The sequence below is a fragment of the Theropithecus gelada genome, chromosome 1, assembly GCF_003255815.1.
Source record: "Theropithecus gelada isolate Dixy chromosome 1, Tgel_1.0, whole genome shotgun sequence".
NCBI classification, from domain to species: domain Eukaryota; kingdom Metazoa; phylum Chordata; class Mammalia; order Primates; family Cercopithecidae; genus Theropithecus; species Theropithecus gelada.
Window position 1 is genome coordinate 140,484,765 of NC_037668.1, and position 24,568 is coordinate 140,509,332.

General features: G+C 35.9%; 1 protein-coding gene across 1 annotated transcript in view; it reads right to left on the reverse strand.

The window, feature by feature from the left end:
* Nucleotides 1-24,568, reverse strand: part of DNAH14 (dynein axonemal heavy chain 14) — a 507,005-nt gene that overhangs the window by 263,659 nt on the left and 218,778 nt on the right. The window contains exons 36-37 of the mRNA XM_025393377.1: nt 20,873-20,962; nt 2,688-2,822 (exon numbers count right to left, since the gene is read on the reverse strand). Of these exons, the coding sequence (XP_025249162.1) occupies nt 2,688-2,822; nt 20,873-20,962 (225 nt within the window). The remainder of the gene's footprint in view (nt 1-2,687; nt 2,823-20,872; nt 20,963-24,568) is intronic.

Below are 24,568 nucleotides of genomic sequence, written 5' to 3' on the forward strand. Positions count from 1 at the left end.
ATATTCAGGTATAAGGAAAGACATACAGAAAAATGTAATAGAACTGTGAGACCAGAAACAAACCCAAACATCTGTGGCCAACTGATTTAAAAAAAAAAAATGCCAAGACCATTTAGTGGGGGAAAATAATAGACTTTAACAAATGGTACAGGATGAGCTGGATATCCCTACGTAAAAGAATGAAGTTGGACCCCTACACTTCACATCAAGAAAGGGAAAAGACATCTCACAAAACAGGAAAAAAATATTTGCAGATCACAATCTGATAAGAGTTTTGTGTCCAGAACATATAAAGAACTCTCACAACTGAACAACAAAAAGACAACAATATAATCTAAAAATGGACAAAGACATGAACAGACATGTCTCCAGAGAAGATATACAAATGGCCAATAAGCATATGAAAAGGTATTCAACACCAAAACTACAATGAGATAGTGCTTCACATCCACTAGAATGGAAAATAACATGGGAAATAATAAATGTTGGTGAGGATATGGAGAAATAAAAAGCCTCACACATTGCTAATGGCAATTTAAAATGATGTAGTTACCGTGGAAAACACTTTGGTGGTTCCTCAAAAAGCTAAACACAGAATTACCATATGACCCAACAATTCTACTCCAAGGTATACATCCAAAGGAAATGAAAGCATACGTCTACTCAACTTGTACACAAATGTTTACAACAGTAATATTCATTACAACCAAAAGGCAGAAACAACCTAGATATATATATCTGTACATACATCTCTGCCAAAATAGGCAAACCTATAGAAACAGAAAACCAATTAGTGGCTTCCAGGGAATGGGAAGATAGGAGAATAGGGGGTGATTTCTTAATGAGAAAGGGGTGTTTTCCTGGGGTGATAAAAATATTTGGAAATTAGAGAGAGGTAGTAATTGCATAACACTGTGAATGCATTAAATGTCACCAAAATGTACACTTTAAAATGGTTTATCTAATGTGTGTGAATTTTACCTGGCAGTACATGGTGAAGTTATACCCTGCCAACCAGCAATTACATTACTGGGTATCAAATTTTTAAGGACACACACATATCTAAAGGCATATAGCAAGGAGGTTTCCTATGATAAGGAGGAAAAAGAAAGATTAGGAAATAAGGTAAATAAATTAAACAAAACTACACTAAAATAAAGAGAAGGTCTTGAACAGACCAATAAGAAGAAAGTCATAAACTAAGGATGACCAAAATAATTCCATTACCTCAGGTCCTACCACCATTCTTAAGTATGTTTATTACAATTATATCTTTAAAAAACAAAAATTTAAAACTATTAAACATGTGAGAATCATTAAATAAATTATAGTATAGTCATATATACAGAATATAGTAATTGGGATACTTGTCAGAAATGTTTAATGTCATGAGGTTAATTCTCAGCATATAACATTAGGTGAAAATTCCAAGGTTAGAAAAACTAAGATTTATTATACATGGTACTATCTCAGTTATTTCAAAATACATTTAGTGTAGAATAAATAATCAAAGCTAATACGGTAATATGTTTTCACATGTTACCGTTTTCACATTTTACTGTATTATTATTCTAGGTGATGATTCCTTCACATTTTATATTCCAAATTTCTCACAATAATACATACTATTTTTGGAATTAAAAAACTGTTTTAAATAAAGTGAATTACCGTCTTCACTGTTGTTGTGAGAATTAAAGATAATTCAAGCAAAAGTGTTTTAGCACTCTGCTTGGACCTTTTTAGGCAGTCCATACGTATTAGTTATTATTATTATTGCTGTGATAATTCACCTCTTATTAGTTATAACTGTGTAAGAACTAATTGAGATCTTTCAGGAAGGAAAATTTGCATGAAGGGAAAAGAGAAAAGAGTATGAACTACTACGTGTATCATCTTGAAGCAGGGTATTTCCCACTAACTGAAAAAAAATCCACATAACCAATAATCTGAATTTCTAAATTTTTGGAATATGTTACCAACAATAAATCACTAAGTAATTGAAGTACATACTATTTAGTGGAGTCTGACTTTATATTGAATAAAAATATATCATGACTAAGTAGGCACTATGCAAGGAATTCAAAGACAAGTTAACATTAATAAATCAACATAGTTTATTACATTAATCAGTTAAAAGATTTAAGAAATAGATGCTGAAAATAATTTAATAAATTGTAACAGCCAAATAAACCAAAATGTAATGGGAAAAGAAAGTTCCCAAGTGTGAAAAGGAATATTTATCAGCGACCAAGGTCAAATATCATATTAAATGCATAAATATTAAATACATTCCAGATAAAGTAAGGAACAAATATTATAGTTAACATTGTCTTGGAAAGTTAATTCATTAAGATGAGAATAGAAGTTATATAAATATTCAAGAAGAGACAAAATTATTTTCATTTGGAGATAATTCAATTGATACCTAAACACAATAAGAAATTAAAAGTTCATTTATTAAGGTGCCTAGATACAAAATAAATATACAAAAGTTTATTTAAACTAGTAACGATCAGTTTGAGATTTAAGTTAAAAACCCCACTCACTACGATTCTTAACTACAAAATTCCTAGCAATAAGTTTAATAAGTAATGAAAATACCAATATAAAGAGAACATAAAATATTAATTAAAGGTAAAATAAGATATGAACAAATACAGAAACATTTTATTTAACAGAACATTTACCTTTGAAGCAGATTTTCCTTCTGCAACTGATAAGAAGTCTGCAATTGGTAATAGTGTTAATGCTTTTTCCAAAATTTTTCTGACTGTTGTCTTTCCTCCACCTGTTGGGCCCACTAACATCACACCAACACAAACCTAAAACAAAATTTACAGATTTATTCATTCATTAATGATTTTAAGTTTATTTACAAATATATCTCTACATCCAATAACTATTTTATTTTTTGTGGCTATAATAAATGAATCTGTATTCTTTATTTGGCTCTCAGCATAAATGTTATTTGTGTATAGAAATGCTACTTTTACATTGATTTTGTGTCCTGAAACTTTGCTGAAGTTGTTCACCAGATTTAGGAGTCTCTTGGCTATGTTTATTTTTATTTTTATTTTATTTTAATAATAGGTACAGAGTCATACCATCAGCGAAGAGGCATAATTTAACTTCCTCTTTTCCTGTTTGGGTGTTCTTTCTTTCTTTCTTTTATCTGGTTGTTCCGCCTAGGACTTCCCGTACTGTGTTGCATAAGAGTGGTGTGAGTGGGCATTCTTGTCGTATTCTAATTCTTAAGGGGAATGCTTTTAGTTTCCACCTATTCAATATGGCTCTTTTTTTATTTTTTTAAGGTATGTTCCTTTGATGCCTAGTTTGTCGAGAGTTTTTATCAAAAAAGGGATGTTGGATTTTATCAAATGCTTTTTCTGCATCTACTGAGACAATCATATGTTTTGCTTTTTTTTTTTTTTTCTTTGAGACAGAGTCTCGCTCTGTTGCCCAGGATGGTGTGCAGTGGTACAATCTGGGTTCACTGCAACCTCTGCTTTCCAGGTTCAAGCGATTCTCATGCCTCAGCCTCCTGAGTATGTGGAACTACAGGTGCATGCCACCACAGCTGGCTAATTATTGTATTTTTAGTAGAGATGGGGTTTCCCCACGTTGGCCAGGGTAGTCTTGAACTCCTAGGCTCCAGCGATCCACTCAACTCTGCCTCCCAAAGTCTTGGAATTGCAGGTGTGAGCCACTGTGCCCAGTCAATCATATGGTTTTTAATTCTGTTTATGTGGTGAATCACATTCATTGATTTGCATATGTTGAACCAACTTTGCATCCCAGGAATCAAGGCTTCTTGATCATGGTGAATTCATGTTTTTTGATGTCCTGCTGGATTTAGTTTGCTAGTATTTTGTTGAGGATTTTTGCATCTATGTTCATCAAAGATATTGGTCTGTAGTTTTCTTTTGTCATTGTCATATTATACTGATTTTATATAATGACTTTGGGAGTAATCCCTACTTGATTTTTTATTTGAATAATTTCATTAAGATTGGTATTAGCTCTTCTTTGTACATCTGGTAGAATTTGACTGTGAATCTTTCTGGTCCAGGGCTTTTTTTGGTTAGTAGGTTATTTGTTACAGACTCAATTTTGGAACGTGTTGTTGACCTTTTCAGGTTTCAGTTTCTTCCTGATTGAATCTTGGGAGGTTGTTTGTTTCTAGAAATTCAACCATTTCCTCTAGATTTTCTATTTTGTGTAAATAGAAGTGTTCATAATAGTCTTTGAGGATCTTTTGTATTTCTGTAGGGTAGCTTATAACATCACTTTTGTTATTTCTGATTGTACTTACTTGGATCTTCCTATTTTTTTTGTTAATCTAGCTAGTGGTCTATTGATCTTGTTTGTCCTTTCAAAAAACCAACTTTTGGTTTCATTGATCCTTTGTGTAGATGTTTGGGTCTCAATCTCTCAATTTTCTTCAGTTCTGCTCTGATTTTAGTTATTTCTTTTCTTCTACTAGCTTTGGGATTAGTTTGTTCTTGTTTTTTATAGTTCAATTGGATGCAATGCTAGATTGCTAATTTGAGATCTTTCTAACTTCTTAATGTAGGCATTCAGCGCTATAAACTTTCCTCTTAATACCGTTTTTGTCACATCCTAGAGCTGGTACCACACTACCCGTGGCTTCTAGACCTTTGCAGCACTGGGGCTTGCCCAAGGCCTGCAGCCACCACTGCCTACCTGCCATTGATATTTATTCATTGCCTGAGGCCACTTTAGTTAGCCAGTAATGATGCTGGCCAGGACTTTGATCCATCCTACCAAGGCAGGTGATTCCCTTCTGGCCTAGATTGGGTCTAAAAATACTGTTCAGGAGTATCTGCCTGGAATCAGGGTCCACAAGGCTCTTCTGGTACTCTAGTTTACAGTGGCAGAGCTAGTACTAGGTTCCAAGGCAAAGTCCCCTGCATCCTTTCCTCTCCTTCTAAGTGCAAGGAGTCTCCCTTCACACTGCACTGCCTGGAGCTGGGAAAAGAATGACATGGGCTCTGCATAGCTGCTGCAGTTGATATCATGCAGGGCCACACCCAAAGCCCCCAGCCTCACAGATCAGCACAGCATTGACATCACCCAAGGACTGTTGTACTATGGCCTGCCTACAACAGAATTTTATTCGGGACCTGAGCCCACTTCAGTCAGCCAAGGGTGAATTGGGTCAGGACTTGAGTTTCTCCCACTGGGATGACAGATTCCTTTCTGGTCCACAGTGAGTCTAAATACTCTCTTCGTGGTCACCAGCCTGGAATCAGGGGCCATGGTGTTATGCCTAGTGTTGTCTTTTATTGTGGCAGGGCCAGTACTAAATGCAAAGTCTCACACACTTTCCTCTCTCTCTCTCTCAAGTGGACAGAATCTTTCCCTGGGCTCTGTGCTGCCTGGGGTTGGGGTAGGGCTAGTGTAGGCAGTGTGAGACTGTTCTTTCTACTTTTTTCAATGTGTCTTTTCTGTTTTTATGGTAAAATTAGGTACTCTGATCTCTTACCTAATTACTTAGCTCTTGTGAAGGCATTTTCTTGTGTGGATAGTTGTTCAATTTGATGTTATTTCAAGGGTATGAGTCCTTGAAGGTTCTATTCCACCATCTAGCTCTACCTTATCCTCCCTAAAAGTGTTAGATATTCACATTTCCCATTTTTAAATTGTCTGGATTTTTTTTAAGATGCCAGTTGATGATCTATTTTTTCCCATGTGAATAACCATTTTTCCAAGACTCTTCCTTACTGGTTTGCTACTTCTATCATGTATGAAGTGTCCACATTTAATAAGGTTAATTTCTTAATTAATTTCTTTTTATTTTATTTTATGAGATGAAATCTCACCCTGTTGCCCAGGCTGGAGTGCAATGGTGCGATCTTGGTTCACTGCAACCTCTGCCTCCAGGGTTCAAGTGATTCTTCTACCTCAGCTCTCAGATAGCTGGGATTACAGGCATATGCTGTCATTCCTAGCTAATTCTTTTTGTATTTTTATTTTTTTAGTAGAGACAGGGTTTCACCATGTTGGCCAGGGTGGTCTCAAACCACTGACCTCAAGTGATCCACCTGCCTCGGCCTCCCAAAGTGCTGGAGTTTCAGGCATGCGCCACCACACCCAGCGATTTCTTCTATATTTTGTTCTTTTGGTTTATTTATCTGAATGACAGGACAGAATAGAAAATCGAGAAATAAAGCCACGCATCTACAACCATCTGATCTTCAACAAAACTGACAAAAATAAGCAGTGGGAGGAGATAACTAAACTATGCATCCGACAAAGGTCCAGTATCCAAAATCTATAAGCAACTTAAAGAATTCAGCAAGCAAGCAAACAAATAAATAAATAAATAACTCCATTAAAAAGTGGGCAAAGGAGATGAACAGACACTTCTTAAAAGAAGACATATAAGAGGCCAATAAACATATGAAAAAATGCTCATATCACTAATTATCAGAGAAAGGAAATCAAAACCACAATGAATTGGTTTCACATTAATTAGAATGGCTGTTACTGCTACTAAAAAGCAAAATAAAAACATACGCTGGTGATGCTGTAGAGAAAAGGGCATACTTATACACTGTTGGTGAGAATGTAAATTAGTTCAGTCACTGTGGAAAGCAGTTTGGAGATGTCTCAAAGAACTAAAAATAGAACTACCATTTGCCCCAGCAATCTTATTACAGGGTATGTACCCAAAGAAAAATTAATCATTATTCCAAAAAGGTATCTACATTCATATGTTCACTGCAGCACTATTCATAGTAGCAAAGACACTAAATCAACCTAGGTGCCCATTAACAGTGGATTGGATCAAGAAAATATCACAAATATACACCATAAAACACTATGCATCCATAAAAAAGAATGAAATCAAGTCCTTTGTAGCAACATGGATGCAGTTGGAGGCTATTATCTTATACAAATTAGCACTGAAATGGAAAACCAAATATCACAAGTTCTCACTTATAAGTAACAGGTAAATATTAAGTACACATGGGCAGAAAGTTGGTAACAACAGACATTAGGGACTCCAGAAGGAGGGAGGAAGGGAAGGGAGCAAGGGTTGAAAAAATTCCTATTGTGTGCTATGTTCACTATCTGGATAATGGAATAAATAGAAGCCCAAACCTCAGCATCACACAATATAACCATGTAACAAACCTGTATATGTACCCTGTAGGTCTAGAATAAAAACTTAATTTAAAATAATGCATTAGAGGGTCTTAACAGTAGAACAGATCCATCAGAACAAACAGTGAGCTCAAAGACAGGCTATTTGAAAGTATTCAGTGGTACAGTTTGAATATTTGTCACCTTCATAACTCATGTTGAAATTTGATGTCTGATGGAGATGGGGCCTAATAAGAAGTATTTATATCTTGTAGAGGATCCTTTATGAATAGATTAATGCCTTCCCTATTACAGTTCCTTCAAGAGTTGGTTATTAAAGAAAGCCTGGCATCTTGCCCATCTCTCTCTTGTTTCCTGTCTTACCATGTTATATCTACACATGGCAGCTCCCTTTCACTTTCTGTCATGCGTGGAAGCAGCCAGAGGCCCTCACCAGGTGCCAAATCTTGAACTTTTCAGTCATCAGAATTATGAACCAAATAAACCTCTTTTCTTTATAATTTACTCAGCCTCAGATATTTCTTTACAGCAACACAAAACAGACTAAGACACATAGTGAGAGTAGAGTAACAGACAAGAATGAAATTGAAGGATGCTCATGACATCTGTGGAATAGCATCAAAAGAGCATATATAAAAGTCACTAGCCTTCGAGAGAGAGTGAGAAAGAAAAAGGGGTAGGATGCTTATATCAAGAAATAATAACAGAAAACTTTACAAATGTAGAGAATGACATAAATATCCAGATACAGAAAGATCAAAGATCACCAAGCAGATTTAACTCAAATAAGACTACTTCAAGGCATATAATAAACTCTGAAAGATCAAGGACAGGAGAGGATCCCAAAAGCAGAAAGAGAAAGAAGCAAGTAACACTTAAAGGGGTCCTGATACATCTGGCAGCAGACTTTTCATTGGAAACCTTAGGGGCCAGAGACAGTGGGATCATATATTTGAAGTCCTGACAGAAAAAAACTGCCAACTGAGAATACTTTAGCCAGAAAACCCATTCTTCTAACATGAAGGAGAGTAGAAAACTTTCTCAGACATGCAACAGCTGAGGGGATTCATCACCATAAGACCCGTCTTACAAGAAATGCTAAAAGGAGCTCTTCAATCTGAAGGAAAATTATGATAACATGTGACAAGAGAAATTTGAAGGTGTAAAGCTCACTGATAAAAGCAGGTATACCAAAATTCACATTACCTAATACTGTAATTGTGGTGTGTAAAATATTCATGTCTTTAATATGAAGACTAAAAGAGAAAAATGTCAAAAACAATAACTAAAACAATTTATTGTGAGATAGACAGTATAAAAAGATGTAAATGGAGATATCCACAAGTTGAAAGGTGGGGAAGATGGAATTATAATATGGAGATTTTTAGTTTAGTTTGTTTCTTTTCATTGTAAGAACAGAAGAAAGGAAAAGAGGAGTTACAAAAACAACCAGAAAATAAGTAACAAAATGGCAGTAGCAAGTTCTTACACATCAATAATAACCCTGAATGTAAATGAACTAAATTCTCCAATTAAAAGACAGAGGGGCTAAATAGATTAAATAAAACAAGACTCAACTATAAGCTGCCTGCAGGAAACTCATGTCCCCTATAAAGACACATATAGACTGAAAGTCAATGCATAGAAAAAGATATTCCATGCAAATGGAAACCAAAAACAGCAGGAATAGCAATACTTATACAGATAAAATAGATTGTAAGTCAAAAACTGTAAAAAGAGAAAAAGGACATTATATAATGATAAAAGTGTCAACACAACAAGATAATATAATAATTGTAAATATCTATGCACTCAACACTGGATCATCTAATTATATAAAGCAAATATTAACAGATCTAAAGGGAGAGATTGACTGCAATATGATGTATTAGTCTGTTATCACACTGTTAATTAGGACATATCCAAGACTGGATAATTTACAAAAGGAAGAGGTTCAATTGGACTTTACAGTTCCACGTGGCTGGGGAAGCCTCACAATCATGGCAGAAGGCAAGGAGAAGCAAGTCACACCTTATATGGATGGCAGCAAGCAAAAAGAGCTTGAGCAGGAAAACTTCCCCTTGTAATAACCATCAGATCTCACAAGACTTACTATCATAAGAACAGCATGGGAAAGACTTGATCCATAATTCAATTACCTCCTACTGGGCCCCTCCCACAACACATGGGAATTCAAGATGAGATATGGGTGGGGACACAGCCAAACCACATCATTCCACCCTTGGTCCCTCCCAAATCTCATGTCCTCAAATTTCAAAACCAGTCACGCCTTCCCAAAGGTCCCCCAAAGTCTTAACTCATTTCAGCATTAACTCAAAAGTTCACAGTCCAAAGTCTCATCTGAGACAAGGCAAGTCTCTTCTTCCTATGGGCTTGTAAAATCAAAAGCAAGTTAGTTACTCCCTAGATACAAACGGGGGTACAGGCATTGGATAAACATAGCCTGATATAATTTGGCTGTGTCCCACCCAAATCTCAACTTGAATTATATCTCCCAGAAATCCCATGTGTTGTGGGAGGGACCCAGAGGAGGCAATTGAATCATGGGGGCTGGTCTTTCCCCTGCTATTCCTGTGATAGTGAATTAAGTCTCATGAGATCTGATGGGTTTATCAGGTGTTTCTACTTTTTCTTCCTCATTTTGCTCTTGCCACCACCATGTAAGAAGTGCCTTTTGCCTCCCTCCATGGTTCTGAGGCCACCCCAGCCATGTGGAACTGTAAATCCAATGAAACCTCTTTTTCTTCCCAGTCTTGGGTCTCTCTTTATCAGCAGCATGAAAACAGACTAATACACAGCCATTCCAAATGGGAGACATTGGCCAAAACAAAGGAGCTACAGGCCTCATGTAAGTACAAAATGCAGCAGGGCAGTCAAATCTTAAAGCTCCAAAATGATCTCCTTTGACTTCACATCTCACATCCAGATCATGTTGATGCAAGAGGTGGGTTCTGCTCATCTTAGACAGCTCTGCCCCTGTGGCTTTGCAGGGTACAGCCTCTTTCCTGGCTGTTTTCATTGGCTGACATTGAGCATCTATGGCTTTTCCAGGTGCACAGTGCAAGCTGTCAGTGGATCTATCATTCTGGGTTCTGGAAGATGGTGGCCCTTTTCTAACAGCTCCACTAGATGGTGTCCCAGAAGACTCTGTGTGGGGGCTTTGACCCCACATTTCCCTTCTGTACCACCCTAGCAGAGGTTCTCCATGAGAGCCCCACCACTGCAGAAAACTTCTGCCTGGACATCCAGGCATTTCCATACATCCTCTGACATCTAAGCAGAGGTTCCCAAACACCAGTTCTGGACTTCTGTGCACTTGTAGGCACAACACCACATGGAAGCTGCTAAGGCTTGAGGCTTGCACCCTCTGAAGCCATGGCTGGAGCTCTATGTTGTCCTCTTTCAGGCTGCACACAGCACAGGGACCCTGGGTCTGGCCCATGAAACCATTTCTTCTTCCTAGGCCTCCAGGCCTGTGATGGGAAGTGCTGCCGTGAAGACCTCTGACATGCCCTGGAGACATTTTCCCCAGTGTCTTGGGGATTAGCATGTGGATCCCCATACTTATGCAAATTTCTGCAGCTGGCTTGGATTTCTCCTCAGAAAATGAGATTTTCTTTTCTATTGTATTGTCAGGCTGCAAATTTTCCAAACTTTTATGCTCTGCTTCGCTTATGAAATGGAATGCCTTTAAACAGCACCCAAATCAGCTCTTGAATGCTTTGCTGCTTAGAAATTTCTTCTGCCAGATACCCTAAATCATTTTTCTCAAGTTCAAAGTTCCACAAATCTCAAGGGCAGGGGCAAAATGCTGCCAGTCTCTTTGTTAAAACATAACAAGAGTCATCTTTACTCCAGTTCCCAAAAAGTTCCTCATCTCTATTTGAAACCACCTCAGTTTGGACCTTATTTTTCATATTGCTATCAGGCTTTTGGTCAAAGCCATTCAACAAGTCTCTAGGAAGTTCCAAACTTTCCCACATTTTCCTGTCTTCTTCTGAGCCCTCCAAACTGTTCCAATCTCTGCCTGTTACCCAGTTCCAAAGTCGCTTCCACATTTTCAGGTATCTTTTCAACAACACCCCACTCTACTGGTACCAACTTACTGCATTAGCTGTTTTCATGCTGCTGATAAAGACACACCCAAGACTGGGCAACTTATAAAAGAAAGAGGTTTAATTGAACTTACAGTTCCACATGGCTGGGGAAGCCTCACAACAATGGCAGATGGCAAGGAAGAGCAAGTTACCTCTTACATGGGATGGCAGTAAGCAAAAAGAGCTTGTGCAAGAAAACTCCCCATTATAATAACCATCAGATCCCATGAGACTTACTAACTATCATGAGAACAGCACGGGAAAGACCTGCCCCCATAATTCATTTACCTCCCACAACACGTGGGAATTCAAGATGAGATTTGGGTTGGGACACAGCCAAACCATATTATACAATAACAGTAGGAGATTTCAACACGCAACTGTCATCAATGGATAACTCATATAGATAGAAAATAAATAAACATAGGAGTTAAACTGTACTCTAGATCAAATGAACCTAACAGAATATTTCACCCAACAGATATAACATAGACATTATTTTTAACAGCACATGGAACATTTTCAAAGACAAACCATATATTAAGCCACAAAACAAGTCTTCACAATTTTTTAAAAATGGAGATCCTATCAAGTATCTTTTCTGAGAACAATGAATTAAAACTAACAATCAGTAACAGGACGAACTTTGGAAACTACAAATATGTGGAAATTAACGTGCTCATGTACAACCAATGGGTCAATGAAAAAAATTAAAAAATAATTTTAAAAATTCCTTGAGACAAATGAAAATGGAAACACCACATACCCAAACCAAGAGGATATAGCAAAAGCAGGGAAGGAAGGAAGTTGGATAAACATAGTGCATCCCTTCCTTTAAGAAGGAAGTTTGGCTGGGTGTGGTGGCTCACGCCTGTAATCCCAGCACTTCAGGAGTCTGAGGTGGGTGGATCACGAGGTCAGGAGTTCAAGACCAGTCTAGGCAACATAGTAAAGCCCTGTCTGAACTAAAAATACAAAAATTAGCTGGGCACGGTGGGTGCCTGTAGTTCCAGCTACTCAGGAGGCTGAGGCAGGAGAATCGCTTGAACCCTGGAGGTACACAGCTTATGCAGGAAAATAATAACCATCAGATCCTGTGAGTCTTACTAACTAAGTCTCAGAAGTGAGCTGAGATTGCACCACTGCACTCTAGCTTGGGGGACAGAGCAAGACTTCATCTCAAAAAAAAAAAAAAAAAAAAAAAGAAGGCAGTTTATAGCAATAAACATCTACATCAAAAAAGTAAAAAGATCCAAAATCAACACTTACACCTCAAGAAACTAGAAAAATAAGAACAATCAAAACCCAAATGAGAAGAAAAAAAAATAAAGATGAGAGAATAGGGAGGAAAAAATACAAAAGATCAATAAAACAAACACCTTGTTTATTGAAAAGATTTTAAAAAATCAACAAATCTTTCACTAGACTAACAATAAAAGACTCAAATAAATAAAATCAGAGGAGAAAAAGGAGACATTATAGCTGATAACACAGAAATACAAAGGATCATAAAAGACTACTATGAACAACTACATCCCAACAAATTAGAAAATGTAGAAGAAATGAATATATTCCTGGACACATATAACTTATCAAGATTGAATTATGAAGAAAAGAAAACCTACGCAGGTCAATAATGAGTAATAAAGAGTTTTCCATCAAAGAAAAGCCCAGGATGTGATGGCTTCACTGCTGAATTCTACCAATCATTTAAAGAAGAACTAATACCAATTCTACTCAGACTCTTCAAGAAAATGATTCCCAATGTGTTCTATGAAGCTGGCATTACTCTGATATCAACACCAGACAAGAACACAACAAAAAAGGAAACCACTGACTAATATCCTCGATGAACATAGATGCAAAAATTCTGAACGTAATACTAGCAAACTGAATTCAACAAGACATTAAAAAGATCATTCACCATGATCAAGTGGGATTCATCCCAGCAATGCAGGGATTGTTCAACATATGCAAAACAGTAAACATGATATATCTCATTAACAAAATCAGGGACAAATACCACATTATCATTACTACAGATGCTTAAAAAGCATTTGTAAAAATCAGCATACCTTTATAATAAAAAAAAAAAACCTTAAACAAACTGGGCATAGAAGGGACATACATCAACACAATAAAGCCAATATATGACAAACCCACAGCTAACATCATACTGAACAGGGAAACGTTGAAAGCCTTTCTTCTAAGATCTGGGACAAGGTGAGGATGCTCACTTTCACTGCTTTTCCTCAAAATATTACCTGAAGTTCTAGCCAGAGCCATTAGGCACGAGAAAGGATAAAAAGGATCCAAATTAGAAAGGAGGAATTTAAGCTGTCCTATTTACAGATGACATGATCATCTATACAGAAAGTACTAAAGACTCCACCAAAAAGCGTTTAAAACTAATAAATGAATTTAATAAGGTTGCAGAATACAAAATCAACATACAAAAATCAGTAGCATTTCTATATGCCAGTAGCAACACTGACTGAGAAAGAAACCAAGAGAGCATTCTATTTATAATAGCTACAAAAATATGCAATACCTACAACATGAAAGATCTCTACAAAACATCTATCATCATCTATAAAACACTTATTAAAGAAAGTAAAGAGGACACAAATAAATGGAAAAGTATCCTGTGTTCATGGATTGGAAGAATTAATATTGTTAAAGTGTCCACATCCACATTGCCCAAAGTGATCTTTAGGTTCAGTGCAATCAATCTCTGTCAAAATAACAATAACTTTATTCACAGAAATAGAAAAAAATCTTAAAATTCATCTGTAAGTGCAAAATACCCCAAACTCATGCAATCTTGAACAAAAAGAACATGGCTGAAAGCATCACATCACCTGACTTCAAAATATAATACTAAGCTATAATAACACAAATGGCAAGGTATGGGCAGAAAAACAGACATCTGCATCTATAAGTGCATTGAATAAGCAATTCTGGGAAAATTGGATAGCCACAAAGAAAAGAAAAAAACTAGACCCCTATCTCTCACCATATTAAACAAAAATCAACTCTAAACAGATTGAAGACTTACAACTCTAAACAGACTGAAGACTTCTGGTAGTGCAACTACTAGAAGAAAACATAGGAGAAATGCTTCCTGAAATTGGAGTGGGCAATAATTTTAAAAATAAGGCCTCAGAAGCACATGCAACAAAAGCGAAAATAGACAAACGGGATTACATGAAACCAAAAAGCTTATGCACAGCTAAGAAAACAATGAATTGAAGAGACAAGTTACTGAATGGAAAAAAGTATTTGCAAACTATGTATCTTATAAAGGGTTAATATCCATAATATATAAGGAACTCAACTCAGTAGCAAAAAAACTAATCTGATTTTAAAATGGGCAAAAAACCTGAATAGACATTTCTCAAAGGAAGCCACACAAATGATCAACAGATATATGAAAAAATATTCACAACACTAATCATCACGGAAATGCAAATCAAAACCACAATGAGATATCACCTCACTCTAGTAGAATGACTACTATCAGAAAAACAAAAAATAACATGTTGGTGAAGATGTGGAGAAAAGGGAACTCTTATACAATGTTGGTGAAAATGTAAATTAGTACAAACATTATGAAAAACAGTATGAAGGTTCCTCACAAAAGCAAAAATAGAACTACCATATGATCCAGCAGTCCTATTACTGGGTATATATCCAAAAGAAATGGGATCAGTATGTTGAAGAGACATCTGCATTCCCATGTTTACTGCAACACTATTTATAATAGACAAGATATGGAATCAGCCTAAATGTTCTTCTACAGATGAATAAAGAAAATATATATATATACACACAAACATACACACATATATATGTGTACATATATGTAACATATACATACATAAATACACACACAGGAATATTATTTAGCCATAAAAATGAAATCCTGACATCTGCAGCAACATGGATGATTATGTTAAGTGAAATCAGCCAGGCACAGAAAAACAAACACTGCATCATCTCATCGTATGTAGAATCTTATAAAGTTCATTTCATAGAAAAAGAAAGAATAGTGGTTATTAGAGGCTGAGGAGGGTTGGGGTTGGGTACCAGGAGACATTTGTCAATATGCACATATTTGGGAAGAATATGTTCTGGTGTTTTACCACACAGTAAGATGACTATAGAAAACAACAAAGTAGTGCATATTTCACAATAGCTAGAAGATAAGATTTTGGATGTTGTCACCACAAATAGATAATAAGCATTTAAAGCAATCGATATGGGTAATTACCCTGATTTAACCATTATACAAAGTATGCATGCATTGAGACATTACACTGTACCCCGTAAATATGTAAAATTATTATATATCAATTATAAATGAAAAACTAAAAAAACTTTTAGGAAAAATATATGGGAAATATCTTTTCAAAGACAGAGTTAAAATATTTCTAAAAATAGGACTAAAAATACAAATCATAAGGTAAAAGCCTGATAGTTCTTACTGCATTAAAAATGTCTTCTGCATTAAAACTGTCTTCTTAAAGTCCATTGATGCTAGGAAGAAACTGTATCAACTAGCGAGCAAAATAACCAGCTAATATCATAATGACAGGATCAAGTTCACACATAACAATATTAACCTTAAATGTAAATGGACAAAATGATCCAATTAAAAGACAGACTGGCAAATTGGATAAAGAGTCAAGACCTATCAGTTTGCTGTATTCACAAGACCCATCTCACATGCAGAGACACACACAGGCTCAAAATAAAGGGATGGAGGAAGATCTACCAAGCAAATGGAAAACAAAAACAAAAGCAGGGGTTGCAATCCTAGTCTCTGATAAAACAGACTTTAAACCATCAAAGATCAAAAGAGACAAAGAAGGCCATAATGGTAAAGGGATCAATTCATCAAGAAGAGCTAACTATCCTAAATATATATGCACCCAATACAGGAGCACCCAGATTCATAAAGCAAGTCCTTAGAGACTTACAAAGAGACTTAGACTCCCATACAATAATAATGGGAGACTTCAACACTCCACTGTCAATATTAGACAGATCAACGAGACAGAAAGTTAACAAGGATATCCAGGAATTGAACTCAACTCTGCACCAAGTGGACCTAATAGACATCTACAGAACTCTCCACCCCAAATCAACAGAATATACATTCTTCTCAGCACCACATCACACTTATTCCAAAATTGACCACATAGTTGGAAGTAAAGCACTCCTCAGCAAATGTACAAGAACAGAAATGATAACAAACTGTCTCTCAGACCACAGTGCAATTAAATTAGAACTCAGGACTAAGAAACTCAATCAAAACCGCTCAACTACATGGAAACTGAACAACCTGCTCCTGAATGACTACTGGGTACATTACGAAATGAAGGCAGAAATAAAGATGTTCTTCGAAACCAATGAGAACAAAGATACAACATACCAGAATCTCTGGGACACATTTAAAGCAGTGTGTAGAGGGAAATTTATAGCACTAAATGCCCACAAGAGAAAGCTGGAAAGATCTAAAACTGACACCCTAACATCACAATTAAAAGAACTAGAGAAGCCAGAGCAAACACATTCGAAAGCTAGCAGAAGGCAAGAAATAACTAAGATCAGAGCAGAACTGAAGGAGATAGAGACACAAAAAACCCTCCAAAAATAAATGAATCCAGGAGTTGGTTTTTTGAAAAGATCAACAAAATTGATAGACCGCTAGCAAGACTAATAAAGAAGAAAAGAGAGAAGAAACAAATAGACGCAATAAAAAATGATGAAGGGGATATCACCACCGACCCCACAGAAATGCAATCTACCATCAGAGAATACTATAAACATCTCTACGCAAATAAACAGGAAAACCTAAAATAAATGGATAATTTCCTGGACATTTACACTCTCCCAAGACTAAACCAGGAAGAAGTTGAATCCCTGAATAGACCAATAGCAGGCTCTGAAATTGAGGCAATAATTAATAGCCTACCAACCAAAAAAAGTCCAGGACCAGATGGATTCACAGCCGAATTCTACCAGAGGTACAAGGAGGAGTTGGTACCATTCCTTCTGAAACTATTCCAATCAAGAGAAAAAGAGGGAATCCTCCCTAACTCATTTTATGAGGCCAACATCATCCTGATACCAAAGCCTGACAGAGATACAACAAAAAAAGAGAATTTTAGACCAATATCCCTGATGAACATTGATGCAAAAATCCTCAATAAAATACTGGGAAACCAAATCCAGCAGCACATCAAAAAGCTTATCCACCATGATCAAGTGGGCTTCATCCCTGGGATGCAAGGCTCGTTCAACATACGCAAATCAATAAATGTAATCCAGCATATAAACAGAATCAAAGACAAAAACCACATGATTATCTCAATAGATGCAGAAAAGGCCTTTCACAAAATTCAACAGCCCTTCATGCTAAAAACTCTCAATAAATTCGGTATTGATGGAACATATCTCAAAATAATAAGAGCTATTTATGACAAACCCACAGCCAATATCATACTGAATGGACAAAAACTGGAAGCATTCTCTTTGAAAACTGGCACAAGACAGGGATGCCCTCTCTCACCACTCCTATTCAACATAGTGTTGGAAGTTCTGGCTAGGGCAATCAGGCAAGAGAAAGAAATCAGGGGTATTCAGTTAGGAAAAGAAGAAGTCAAATTGTCCCTGTTTGCAGATGACATGATTATATATTTAGAAAACCCCATTGTCTCAGCCCAAAATCTACTTAAGCTGATAAGCAACTTCAGCAAAGTCTCAGGATACAAAATCAATGTGCAAAAATCACAAGCATTCTTATACACCAGTAACAGACAAACAGACGGTCAAATCATGAATGAACTTCCATTCACAATAGCTTCAAAGAGAATAAAATACCTAGGAATCCAACTGACAAGGGATGTAAAGGACTTCTTCAAGGAGAACTACAAACCACTGCTCAGTGAAATAAAAGACGACACAAACAAATGGAAGAACATTCCATGCTCATGGATAGGAAGAATCAATATTGTGAAAATGGCCACACTGCCCAAGGTAATTTATAGATTCAATGCTATCCCCATTAAGCTACCAATGACTTTCTTCACAGAATTGGAAAAAACTGCTTTAAAGTTCATACAGAACCAAAAAAGACCACGCATTGTCAAGACAATCCTAAGCCAAAAGAACAAAGCTGGTGGCATCATCCTATCTGACTTTAAACTATACTACAAGGCTACAGTAACCAAAACAGCATGGTACTGGTACCAAAACAGAGATCTAGACCAATGGAACAGAACAGAGTCCTCAGAAATAATACCACACATCTACAGCCATCTGACCTTTGACAAACCTGAGAGAAACAAGAAATGGGGAAAGGATTCCCTATTTAATAAATGGTGCTGGGAAAATTGGCTAGCCATAAGTAGAAAGCTGAAACTGGACCCTTTCCATATTCCTTATACGAAAATTAATTCAAGATGGATTAGAACTTAAGTGTTAGACCTAAAACCATAAAATCCCTACAAGAAAACCTAGGTAATATCATTCAGGACATAGGCATGGGCAAGGACTTCATGTCTAAAACACCAAAAGCAACGGCAACAGAAGCCAAAATTGACAAATGGGATCTAATTAAACTAACGGGCTTCTGCACAGCAAAACAAACTACCATCAGAGTGAACAGGCAACCTACAGAATGGGAGAAAATTTTTGCAATCTACTCATCTGACAAAGGGCTAATATCCAGAACCTATAAAAGACTCAATCAAATTTACAAGAAAAAAACAAACAATCCCATCAAAAAGTGGGCAAAGGATATGAACAGACACTTCTCAAAAGAAGACATTCATACGGCCAACAGACACATGAAAAAACGCTCATCATCACTCGCCATCAGAGAAATGCTAATCAAAACCACAATGAGATACCATCTCACACCAGTTAGAATGGCAATCATTAAAAAATCAGGAAACAACAGGTGCAGGAGAGGATGTGGAGAAATAGGAACACTTTTACACTGTTGCTTGGACTGTAAACTAGTTCAACCATTGTGGAAAACAGTGTGGCGATTCCTCAAGGCTCTACAACTAGAAGTACCATTTGAGCCAGGCATCCCATTACTGGGTATACACCCAAAGGATTATAAGTCATGCGGCTATAAAGACACATGCACATGTATGTTTATTGCGGCACTATTCACAATAGCAAAGTCTTGGAATCAACCCAAATGTCCATCAGTGACAGACTGGATTAAGAAAATGTGGCACATATACACTGGAATGGAATACTATGCAGCCTTAACAAAGGATGAGTTCGTGTCCTTTGTAGGGACGTGGATGCAGCTGGAAACCATCATTCTCAGCAAACTATCGCAAGAACAGAAAACCAAATACCACATGTGGTATAATACTCATAGGTGGGAATTGAACAATGAGATCACTTGGACACAGGAAGGGGAACATCACACACTGGGTCCTACTGTGGGGAGCGGGTGGGGAGGGATAGCATTAGGAAATATACCTAATGTAAATGACGAGTTAATGGGTGCAGCAAACCAACATGGCACATGTATACATATGTAACAAACCTGCACGTTGTGCACATGTACCCTAGAACTTAAAGTATAATAAAAAAAAGTCTTCTGTAAAACTGAGCACCATAGACATTTCTAAAAAGCAAAGACACAGAGAATTTACTTGCAATGCACATAACCAATAAATAATTATGATATAGGCTGGACATGGTGGTTCATGCCTGTGATCCCAGTACTTGGAGAAGTCGAGGCAGGAAGGTTGCTTAAGGCCAGGAATTTGAGACCAGCCTGGGCAACACAGCAAGACCCTGCCTCTACAAAAACTAAAGGAATTAGTCGTGCATAGTGTCATGTGCCTGCATCCCTAGATATTCAGATCACTTGAGCCCAGGAGTTGGAGGCTGCAGTGAGCTATGATTGTATCACTCCACTCCAGACTGGGTGACAGAGTGAGACTCTATTGAAGGAGAAGAAAGAAGAAAGAAGAAAAAAGAAAGAAGAAAGAAGAAGAAGAAAAAGAAGAAGAAGAACAAGAGGAGGAGGAGGAGGGAGAAAGAGAAGAAGAAGAAGAAAGGAGAAAGGAGGAGGAGGAGAAGAAAAAAAAGAAAAATTATGATATATAAATGCAAATGAAAAATCTATACGTTTGCTAAGAAAAAGACAAACAATCCAATTAAAAAATGAGTACATAACATAATCTGGCAATTCACAGAAAACTCAAATGGCTAATAAGTATAAAAAAGGATATACAATCTTACTAGCAATCAGGGAAATGCATATTCTGATGTTTATCCAAATGGTTCATTCATGGAAAATAGGAAATTCAAAGAAGGTATAGCAATGGAATGCAGGATATTTTACATTACATTTGCAGGGTTTTTATGTATATGTATTAAGGAGATGAAGGTGAAAAGATCCATTTGTTGAGTTATGTGAAAGTCAAATAATAAAGTCTTGACTAACAATTAATAAATCACTGAATTCAAAAAATATTATACCTGTAACATCTCTCTTTTATTATTATTATTTTTGCCCTTTATTTTGTTAATTCCTATTGAAACACAGGCAAAAGATTGCTAACATGTCATTTTATACTTACCCGAAGTTGATTATAAAACTGTATAATCTTCTCTTTCTGAGATGACCAGTTTTGTAAACCCAATTGCTGAGTTGCAATACATATTACTTTCTAAAAGGAAATAAATACATAAATGTAAAATGCATTGCAAATTGAACCCTTAAATTTTTGTCTTCCAAAATCTCTCTTAACTAGGTACCAATTACTGCTCTTTAAGATAGTAGTTCTTGATTTTTTAGTTCACCAAACTCTGTCTTTGAGAATAATGAAAACTATTACTACTGTCTCCAGAAAAATACAGGGAACACAAAATTTTATGTTCACAGACACCTGATAGCAAATTCATAGATCCTCTCCCAGATTAAGAATCCATTGTTTCACATTGAAAAACAGAGGTTACCAGAGGTTACCAGTGTATATCATCTAATTATCCTACACTAAAAGAAAACATAAAAGGTTCTAGACCTTTTTGTAATTCTAATCACTATTAAGAGAGGTTTTCAATTTTGTAATGACTATTTTAGTGTTTCAATGTTAAGAATATTTTAAGACAGTAAATAAAATTTACAAGATTAAAGACATGATGTTATAAATTAAAATATTCCAAAGAGCAGCTGCAGCTTGGAAAGATACTTAATATTTTAACTAAAGTATTATAAGGGAAACCCTTCTAAAGGAGGGTTTATTTCACTGTAGATAGAATGGTAACTATGTCCACAGAAAAAAGTGGGATTTATCTTTTCTTTTGCACCGATCTCTTCCATTCCAGTTTTCATTCCTTGCATCCCTACAATGAGACAAAGCAGGTGAAGGAAATACCCAGTAGGACTGTACAATGGAGAAAAAGGCAGCTTCTATGGCAAGAACCGCAGGTAGGCAATCAGCTGGCAGAATTTTTTAAAAGATTAAATGGAATTGATCTCTTAAGTGGAATTTATGAGACTGCCCACTTCAGGCCAGAACTTATGAATCCTCTGCAGTTAATAACATAAGCCTAGACACCTACCTGAATATAAGCAAGAAGTCACACAGGTATAGAATAAGAATAGCATTGTATGCACAGATCATAGGGTGGGGATAATTAAAGAGATACTCAGATAGGTTATCCCACCTGGCTAATGAGTTTCACAAATTTCTTACTTTGGAATGTTTTGAAATAAAATCATAATCCTACTATAAAATATTCATGACTATATATGATGTTCCTTAGAATCAGCTGGATGGCAAACTATATGTAGTTCTTATTCAATGATGCGGTTTCAATAATTCTCAGTGAATCTTTTAGTTACTTGGAGATAATTACTCACTTTGGATATGTAAGAGACAGATATGTAAATAAGTCAGACAGATCACAATTGCCTATTAAATGTGATTCAGATTCTTGTACCTCAAGTGAGCAAATAGTATAAAGAGCACAACTACAGAATATTTTTAAATAAGATATATTACTATGTGGGTGTGTTACACATGGCTGGTCACTGTGTAAGCCATCAAAAATACAACATTAAATAAAAAACTGAATTACTCCAAATTTAATATTAAAATCATTATAATTTTAAATTTTGATCTCTGTGACATTTCTATATTTCTATGAATCACATAATTTGGTGAGTAACAATTTATTAAACAGTTGACAGCTTGCATAGTTATTAATGTAAAAATTATACAAATGTGGGTATAATACAAATGGGGTAGCTGAATAAACTGGTGTGTTTATATAGAAAACTTTTCCATAAGCTCAGACTGCCACATATACTGACCTGTAAAGCTGATGAAAAGATGAATATATAACAAGGCTCAAAAGTAAAACCATTGATGTGCATGTGGAAATTCTTGAAAAATGTTAAAACTAACACAAGAGGCACCCAAAACTTATAACTGGAGAAGAGTGGAAAGTTTGTAGGCCCTGCTAGAGGGAGATGAAAGAATGCTTATAAAAGGGAGAGAGAGCAAAACCTGCCAACTGATATTTTTATTTTCTTAAAAAAAAAACCAAATGAAAATTCTCAAAATATAAATATAAATCAAAATCTTCAAAATCTTGGCACCAGTTTAAAGACAGGTATCTATTCTGAAAATCTCACAGAGCAAGAAGGAAAAAAATATCAAATTGTATTTTCATTAAAATAAAAAAAAAACGAGGCCATGCGTAGTGTCTCACTACCGTAACCCCAGCACTTTGGGAGGCTGAGGCAAATGGACGGCTTGAGCCCAGGAGTTCAAGACCAGCCTGAGCAACATGGCAAAACCGTGTCTCTACAAAAAACATAAAAAATTAGCTGGCATGGTGGTGGGTGCCTGTAGTCCTAGCTACGTGGGGGGCTGAGGCAGGAGGATTGCTTTAGCCTAAGAGGTCGAGGCTGCAGTGAGCTGAGATCAGGACACTGCACTCAAGTCTAGGTGACAGACTGAAACCCTGTCTCAAAAACCAACCAAACAAACAAATAAACATTAAAAAAATCAAAGAAAATCTATAAAATCCAGAACACATGTAAGTACTAAGAAAATAGCTTAGTTTTATTAGAGCTTGGATGCTGCAAACTCTTGAACCGGAAAAGTCCAACTCATTCAATCATGTGAAACAAAGAATCTCACAGTTTAAGACTCCTGTTAATTTAGAGAACTAAAAATAAAAGAGTATATATTAAAAGGGCTAATAGAGTACCAAAACTCACAACTAGAGAATTTATAGTGATATTATGAACATAAAGGTAAAGTGAAAATTTTAAGAACATACGAAGAGAAAAAGTAGATACACTATAAAAGAATAAATATTGAAGTGACATTGACCTTCTTCAGAGTGACCCTGGAGCAACAGGAAAATGGAATAATATTTTTAAGGAATTAGAGATTTTAATATGTTAAAGGAAAATAACTTTGAAAATAGACTTTTATAACGAATTTGCCATTCAGATATGAGGGCATATCAAAAACAGTCTTGAATATTAAAGTTCTCAGAAGGTTTGCTACACAAAAACCTACTCTGAAAACTCTCTTGGAAGAAGTACTCGAAAAGAGGAATAAATTGAAGATAAGCCTATAATAGATATAAAAAGTAAGTTTGAAACAATTTCTTATTAGTTTGCTATTTTCTAAAAGAGAGAGAGCACAAGCATGAATATGCAGAAGTCCAAGGAAAAAAGAGAGAGAAAATATTTCTATAACAACCAGAAATTATAATTCTACATAGCATTAACATAACGAGAGTGGAAGTGTGGGGAAGACCAAAGAGTGTACTAAAGTACTTATCTTGAAAGGGACAAATATAGATATGAAAACATTTTGATCATAGGGGAAAATAATGACGAATGTCAGTCTTTAGCTAAAAGAGGCATCAGCTAAAAGAGGCATGAATGTCAGTCTTCAGCTAAAAGAGAATAAACATAACAAGCAAAGAAGAAAACTCGATCTACCCCATAGTGAGCAGGAAAAGAGAGAAAATACTGAAGCAAAATTAATTCAATAATAACAGTAATGTATCTTAAGACAACAGGATATATTGTACAGAAAAAGTTAAAAATCAGTAAATACAGGACAGATAATCACAGATTTTATTATAAGAAAACAAAGGCCACCAATATATGTCCTATAAGACAGACAGTTCAAACAAAGATATAGAAAGTTTGAAAAACAAAAGGATGGAAAAAGAACTTCTTTTTTTTTTTTTTTTTTTTTATTTTCATTTTTTTTTTTTTTTTTTTTTTTTTTTTTTTTTTT